The sequence below is a fragment of the Mobula hypostoma genome, chromosome 17 (assembly GCF_963921235.1).
Source record: "Mobula hypostoma chromosome 17, sMobHyp1.1, whole genome shotgun sequence".
Classification (NCBI taxonomy): Eukaryota; Metazoa; Chordata; class Chondrichthyes; order Myliobatiformes; family Myliobatidae; genus Mobula; species Mobula hypostoma.
The window spans coordinates 50336902-50345338 of record NC_086113.1 but is presented as its reverse complement, the minus strand read 5'-3'; the positions used below and the strand labels follow the sequence as shown (position 1 = coordinate 50345338).

At 42.6% G+C, this 8437-nt stretch overlaps 1 protein-coding gene across 2 annotated transcripts in view; it reads left to right on the top strand.

Annotated features, from left to right (window-relative positions):
• Positions 1-535: 535 nt before the first annotated feature.
• The window catches only part of LOC134358020 (transcription factor E2F3-like), a 46196-nt gene continuing 38294 nt past the window's right edge, over positions 536-8437 (top strand). The window contains exon 1 of one of the 2 annotated variants that reach the window (XM_063069882.1): positions 536-1062. In XM_063069882.1, coding sequence (XP_062925952.1) covers positions 811-1062 — 252 coding nt within the window. In that variant the 5' untranslated portion in view covers positions 536-810. Of the gene's footprint in view, positions 1063-1295; positions 1406-8437 lie in introns of those variants that run through there. The other variant, XM_063069883.1, reaches the window with a different exon arrangement.

The window sequence follows — 8437 nt, the reverse complement described above, 5'->3', positions numbered from 1 at the left end:
TTTCGATGGAATTTGTTTTTTGAAAACATTTCTACAGCATTTGGAAACAACAAAGTTAATTTTATATGATATTTTCAAAATGTGTGGAAATTATGGTAGAGACACTCTTATAATACTCTGCCATCTAGCGGCTTAAACAATTAATGTTAAAATAAAACAAACCACGGGAAAAGATTTCATCTAAGTTTTATTTATGCAACTACAGTACATTAACAGTTAATTAAAATCCATGAACAGGAGGTGGGGGCTGAAGTAACTACCATTCCTGTGCTGGCAAGAGCCAATGCAGATCCGTGGCAGCAGGTAAGTAGGTCAGGGGAATCTCCTGGAACGTCAGAGCGTTACGTGGCGCCATAGCAACAGGGAACTCCGCAACCAACGGGATTCCCCCTTCGAACAGCCCTCGAGCGCCGCGTTCCTACGGGCCAATGGGAAGCCAGTGAGGGGAGACAAAGTCGAAGGCAGTCAACCAATAGGAAAGGGAGGGACATGCAAATTAGGTTTGAAAAAGCCGCGGGAAATCTGAGTTTCGCGGGAGGCATTACGCGCGTAAAGTGTCTCCCTTCATTCATCGTCAGCTTCCTGGAGCCATTTTCAGAGCTTAGGGCTGTTTTCAGGACTTTTAAATCCCTCGCATTTGACCGTCCCCGCCTTCAATATCCCGCCGTTACTAAGCCCACGGCCACTGGGGTCTGCGCCCACTTTGCACCGGTGTTATTTTATTCTTTTCCGAGGAGGCCTACCACATAGATTAAGAATAATCCAGTGGGGAATTGCCGATTGCTGGAGACCGGCCCGAAGTTGCAAGGCATGCGAAAAGGAATCCAGCCCGTTCCGGGCAGAGCTTCGGCTGGAGTCGGGGTGGCGGCTGAGAGGGCGACAGCGGCCGCCGGCTTGTTCGGCGCCTTGGCCGCCAACGGTAGCGCGCCAGGCAAAAGCGCCGGTGCTGGCAGCCCCGGGATCCGGCTCCTGACGCAGACGGCGGCGGCGGAAGGCTGCTCCACTCCCCGCGGGGCGGCCAGCAGGACGGGGCTGGCGCCGGCCACGCCGGGTAGGACTCCGGTAAGTTGGCTGGGGGGTGTGGGGGATCGCTCGGCCCCAAGGGAGGGGGAGTAGGATGCGGGGCCCTAGGTGCTACAGTGACACATCATCGTCCCTATGGCGGCGACCCGGATGAACGGGGCTCGGGGTGGCGCTGGACCCCCTCCTCGCTCTCCCTGGGTTGTCGTTCGTTCCGCCGGCAGGCTCTCTCTCTCTCTCCCCCCCCCCCCCACACTCCTATGCTTTGGGTCAGAGTTGGTCGCACTCACCCACTCAACAGGCCCATTTGTTAATGTCGGCGCCGGTCTCCTCTTCTGCTCCCGTCCCCCAGGGTGTTGGGGATGTAGGTGCCGGCAGGCGAGCGGTGAGAGATCAGCAGCAGCCCCGGCGCCGGTCCGGACGTCTCGGTGCCGCGTGTCTCCGAAGGGCCTAGTGCCTGGAACCGCTGCCAGAGCAGGCCTCGACTTTGTTTCCTTCGCTGCCTTCCCCCGCTATCGGGCTCACACGACTTTGGCGTTGCCATTTGAGCTATCCCAAATCGTTCTAACAATTTAGTAGCGGATCTTTTCCCTCCAGATTGCGCCGTGTGTTATTATTTGTTTCAGAAGTTTATACGGTAGGCAAAACCTGATGGAGAGGCACGGTATTAATAGACAAATATAATTGGAATATTTCTCCCCTCGAAATTTCTCGTAATACTTTATTTTTAGAAAGTTATTAATTCTGATTTGTACCTTCAGTTTGCTCTGCCCTAATCACCCCCTCATTTTCAGCAAGTTTCATCAGATATTGCCTAAAAGCTCCATTTCATTACAAAAATTTCAAAGAAATAATTTAGTGCTAGTTATGGTTGTTAGCAGGTAAATGCTGTTTGAATCAATGAAAGAAACTTTTTTACGTACACCTGATACAAACTTTCTTAAAACTTGGGGTGGAATGTTGGGAATGATTTTCAATGCAAAGTGCCATTAGTTGGGTCTTCCAAGGAATGAAGTTGAGAAGCCAAAACTCCTGATTAATATTGGATGAACTTTTCGTCATTTTGAAATGTTAACAGTTCTGCTAAATTGAAGTAACTATTCAAATTATGTGTACCCATTTCTTCCTTGTTTTAGGTCAATTGGGAGCCCTCATTCAGCATGGACTTCAGCTAACTGTAGTAACATTGTATTTCCCAGCATCCTGTTTATTCTGGTTTCATGTTTTGAGTATTTTACTTGCCGAATCATAAAGTTATATTACTTCTGAAATACAACTGAGCATTGAGGACAGTTGTGGTGTCTTTACATAAGGATGTACCCACTATGGAGCAGGAATAGTGACGATTCATTAAATTGGTGCCAGGGATGAAGGCTGTAGGAGAGATCAAATTGCATTCTGTAGAATTTAGAAGAATGAGAAGTTATCTCAATGAAATGTTAAAGTTATTGAATGGTTTGGCATACTGAGATGGGGAGGATGCTTTCCCCTGGCCAAATCTTGTGGAATGAGGGGTGGGCCATTTCAAACTGAGATGAGGAAAATCTTTTTTACTTGAAGATAGTGAACCTTTGGAATTTTCTAGCCTGGGGGTCTGTGGGGGTGCGCATTGTGTTCATGCAAGGCTTTGATAACACATTTCTGTATCAAGGATATGTGGGCAGGAGAAAATCTGCAGATGCTGAACATCTGAGCAACGCACTCAAAGTGCTGAAGGAACTCAGCAGGCCAGGCAGCATCTATGAAAAAGAGTACAGTCGACGTGTGTGTTGACCTGTGATTAGTACCGGGACATAATTTTGAGGTAGATGATCAGCCATGCTCAATAGTGGAAGTTGCAGATCTATTATTTATGTTTTAATCTATTAGGTTTGGGGTTGTTTCTTTCCTAATCACTAGACTTGACAAATTAGTCTATTCAACTTAAATTTGTATATTATATCATGCAGTCACTGACTTTCCAAGAACAGTATTTTTATGAAGTAGTGCAGACTGTCTTGTTCTTTGGAGTGGAGTATATTCTTAAAACAGCTCATGGAGTTTTCAGAAGAGAAATAATTGCTGTTTATTTATCTGTACTGTCTAATAGCTAATTGCCATAGAGAATTGTGCATTTGTGATGGCATTACACATCAATTTAGAGTTTAAGGTGTGGGAATTGGATAATTCTTTCAGAGTTCTACTTTAGTAAGTTGCTTGCAATCTGATTGGGATCATGTTATGCGGGGATCTTAGATGAGTTTACTATATTGTTATCAACTTCCTGCAGTCCGACATGTCTGTGCTGATATCATTTGGCCAATTGTGGTTGTTTCCAGTGGCCCAACTGAATTTGCCCAGCCCTGCAATTTCTTTACACTTGTAAAAGAGTGGGTTGTTCGTTGCATCTGAACCCCTAAAGTGGGAGAATAGTAGTTCATAGCTTGAGGATGCTGCTTGTAATTCCTCAAGCAACTTGAAATTGGCTGAAGCCTGAAGCAAAGGAATGCAGTTACTGAGAAGGGACGACATGGTGGCATAGTGGTTCGCTCAACACTTTACAGTACCAGCGACATGGGTTCAATTCCCACTGTTGCCTGTAAGGTTTTTGTATGTTCCCCTGTGACCATGTGGGTTTCCTCCAAGTGCTCCAGTTTCCTCCCACAGTCCAAAGACGTACTGGTCGGTAGATCAATTGGTCATTGTAAATTGACCTGTGATTAGGCTCAGCTTAAATCGGGATTGTTCAAAGGGCTGGAAGGCATGTTCTGTGCTAAATAAATACATTGAACTGAGCAAACAGAAATTTGAGGGATGGGCTGTAGCTGGAATGGACCATTCAAAGTTAGGACAATGTTAGATCTGCAATTGGTTTTATGCAAGTACAGTCCCAAGACAAGGGAAAAGGGAAGACAAATAAATGGACTGTGATGGAGTGGAAGTTCAAGCAGTTAATTGGCAGAAAAGATGTGAACTTTTCATATTATTGTACCTTTGTATGCACTCTATGAAGTTCCACAGCACTTTGTAGCCGGTGAGGTAGTTCAGAAGCAGAACAGCTCTGGTTAGTGCAACATCCAACCCGAGGTTACGCAGCATCAAGGTGATGCGGTATGTTTTAGAATCGAGGTGAGAATTTTGCTCGTGGTATTGGGGAGAGTTCCCAAATGTTTAAAAAAAATATATTTTGTTCACCCAACAGTAGATGGGACTGCCGGATTTGACACCTAACCTGCCTTAATTTTAGCATCAGAGTGCCCTAGTGGATTCTTAGTACAGGTTGAGTACACTTTATCCAAAAGTTTGAAAGCCAAATTTTTTTTCAACACTGACACAACATCACAAATTTAAAATTTCAAGAGTTCTGGGAAGGTTCCCAGGTAATGAGCAGGTTCTCTGCACACCCACTGACAGTTCTGAGAAGTGACCTCATGAATGTAATGAACAGATGCTGATGAAAAATAGAAAAACACAGGACAAAGTGAAAAATGAAGATCTCGCTTATGTATTGAAAGAGTGGATTCATCAGTGTCAGAGTGAACATGTGCTGCTTCATGAAACAAGCAAAGATCTATCATGATTAGCTGAAAATTGAAGGTCATTGAGAATATTCGGTAGGCTGGTGGCAGAAATTTAAGAAAAGGCACGGCATTACATTTTGAGGTTTGTGGTGATGGTCTGCTGATCACAAAGCAGCAGAGGAGTTCATCAATGAGTTTGCAAAGATTGTCACTGGTGAACAATCAACACAAGAACAATGCAAACACGTGGAAATCTGCAGATGCTGGAAATTCAAGCAACACATGCAAAAAATGCTGGTGAATGCAGCAGGCCATGCAGCATCTATAGGAAGAGGTACAGTCGACTTTTCTGGCCGGGACTCTTCGTCAGGACTAACTGAAAGAGCACAAGAATAAGATTGTTTTTCTACCTTTTTTTTTAAAAAAAGACTTTTAATCGAAACACGGCATCGTAGGGGGAGACTGAAAGCCTGCCATTGTTTGCTGTTCAACAGCTGATTTAGATTTTCTCCTGATCCTGTTCTGCTTTTGTTATGCTATAAACATTATATTAATGGATGTAATAATTTTTACTTTTAAGCATATATTTGTGATGAGTAAGGCAAAATAGCACATAAATTCAGAGTTGGAAATGATGGTGATCCCAAGCTTTCTCATTATGTATTCCAAAATCCATAGAAATCCAGCCTCAATCATTTCAGATAAGGGGTGTTCAACGTGTACTAGGGACTCTGGTGATCTTGAATCTACATTGTACTGTCTTGGGAATACGTGTCATAGTTGTCAAATAGAGATGATCAGTGAATAAAAATGGCAGTTATAAAGGAATTTCTTTATTGGGGAGGGAGGGGAGAGAAGGAATGCTGGTTATTATCAGGATTTATTTGACATTTATGTCCAGAAGATTGTAGTTGAAAGTTGAGGGGCTGTTTCTTGAACTGTTGAGTTTAATGTTGGCAACACTGAAAGCTCTGCACAGTGGGACTGATGACTACATTAGAAAATGACCACAGGTTTGCCACTCTTGCTGTCTAACAGGAAATGTAACTGACTGTTCTTTGTATTTAATCTCTCCAATGTGGAACGTGGATGAATAGTAAGTGAAACGGCAGTTCATTACTGTTTTATCTGGATGGACTGCTTGGAGACTTGGCTGCTGAGAAGCAAGGAGGTGAAAGGCTTGGTTGTATTTCTCCTGTGTTTGTGTGAGATTTAGGTTAAGGTGAGAGGATTGTGTGAAAAGTGGGTTATGAACTGTTGTCAATGTGAAGTGTAATTTTGTGATTGAGGAGGCAAATGGATTGAAACATAATTTAAAGGGGAAGCTACAATGAGTGAAGTAGGAAAACTGATCTGTCATTTTTCTTTCCTGTCGGCCATCTCTTCTCTGTTAGATATCTGTTCTTTTTTTCTTTTATCAGCTGTTATCAATGTTTAAGCCCCAAATTTTAATACATCTCGGAAATGTTTCCTAACATCCCTCATCCCCTTCTTACCCCATCCCTAATTTATTATTTATTAATTTATTTTTGCTCTCTTTCCCTTTCACAATTACTTCTTGCCTGTTGCCTTTCCTCCCCTTCTTACCCCATCCCTAATTTATTATTTATTTATTTTCCTCTTTCCCTCTCTCAATAACTCCTTGCCTGTTCCCCATCTTCCTCTGGTGCTCCCCTCCCCCTTTCTTTCTTCCAAGGCCTTCTGTTCCATGATACTCTCCCCCCCCCCCTTCTCCAGCTTCGTATCCCTTTTGCCAATCAACTTCCCAGCTTTGGCTCCATCCCTCCCCCTCCTGTCTTCTCCTATCATTTCAGGTCTCCTCTTCCCCCTCCCACTTTCAAATCTCTTACTATCTCTTCTTTCCGTTAGTCCTTCGAAGGGTCTCGGCCCGAAACGTCAACTGTACTTCTTCCTATAGATGTTGCCTGGCCTGCTGCGTTCCACCAGCATTTTGTGTGTGTTGCTTGAATTTCCAGCATCTGCAGATTTTCTCGTGTTTACGTCCTAACATGCTTGTTTTTTGGCAATTTTCCATTGCCCATCAGTCATGCAGGGAAAATAATCACCAAGGCAGGAGTAGATTGTTTACTTTCCTTGAGCCTGTGTTTCTTTTTGAGGTCATGGGTCATCATAACTTAACCCCAGTGATCTCTTGATATACTCTTGAACTCTTCATTGCAGTACCAATTGCATGGAGAACAAATTTCTGTCGTGTGTTCCAAGACTTGACATACGTTATAACTGGGGAGGCGGAAGTTTCAGGATCATGGGGAAAAAAATGAAGCATGTGACTGATTGGGTTGCTCCTGTGGACTTGACCGACCCGAGGACTGTCTTCTCTACTGTTTTGGTGCTAATACTTTAGACCCTCCATTTCTGCAAAACCATCATTTGCAAGTACTTTGTTCCATCTTCGGCATCTAAGGTAGAACTGATATGTGGTTCATCGATGTCTCTTCAAAGTTTACTGTGCAGTTTCCTCCACAGTCTGTGCAAAGTCTTTGTAAAATGAATAGCTATGGTCCAAGAATGGATCCTTGTGGGGCACCCCGATTACATCTTGCCAATTTTAGAAGCTTATTGTCGTCTGTCCTGCTTCCTGACTTTGAATGAATTTCTTAATCAGGTGAATAATTTGCCTTCAATTCCTTGATGTTTACCTTTAGCTCTGAGGGCGGTCAACAAATCAGTAAATATTCTTTTGGATTCCTTATTCCACGCACTTCAAAATTTCCACTTCAGAACATTCTACAAAATATTATCATCTTTTTGTAAAGTAATGATCAATTGAAAATTGTCATGCTTTTACTTCAGATGTACAGCACAGTCTGGTTTTTCAACCCAGGCAGTTAGTATTAGTGGCTACGGTCCATTCAAACTTCCCTCTATTCTGTTATGAATTTGTTTAGCTTTCTCTTGAGTACATCTGTCATCAGTTTCAACTGTTCCCCAACTCCCATTTTGTAGGCACTCATAGGGATTTCTTGGTGATTGTCTCATTATCTGGCTCCTGGGCTGCTCTTCCCTATAATTTAAAAAAAAAATCTCCTTTTGCATCAAGACCTTAATCTTAGTGAAGAAAGGCTTTTTAGTTAGTTCTGTCGTGACTGTGAACAAAATCACCGGGTGGCACTGAGGCTGGTGATATCGAAATCTTTATTCAGCACACAAGCAGGCACCATACTTGAGACACCCTTGGAAGAAGAGGTCTCCTAAACTCAAAGTACACCACATTTTTATGGCCTTACAATCAGTGGTAGCTCAATACAGTTTAAGTGGTCGCAGTGACACATTTACTTCAATATTTGGGTTGACAATGCTTCATTTCAATTACATATAATTTTCAAACACCTAAATCTTCACACCAATACTCCAGACACCCTACATTGAATGTTAATGACCATCGTCTCTCTAACTGCATTCATGCATATGCAGACATCTCAGTTTATGGGTCTTTCCTGGTCTGCATTTTCAATTCAATCTACAATCCATATTCACATCTGAAGGCTGGTTGCTGTTGAAATTAATGTTTGCCATACACCATAACTCCAGAATAAGCCCTGACAAGTTCATCTGTTGCTTTTTACTGTCAGTTAATATTTATTTAATGTTTTTTTTTTCCTTGGACTGATTTTCTGTATGTAGATGCTCTTTGTTTGAGGGAGGGGGTTCTATACTTTAATTGCTCTTTGGCTTTCTTTATGAATATAAAAAGCCCTTAATAAATTCTGCAATATTTACTTTGCTGACTTTAGCATTTGTTGTTTTCTAGAATGATTTAAAGTAAAACTGCAGATTTGTTGTATTTGGTTTTTAAAAAGTGGAAGCATTGTTTTGTTTGTACTGAAATCCCACCAAGCTCTTGAGTTAGGTTTACCACTTGCTCGTCTTTGCATCGTGCAGTGAAACATTTAAAA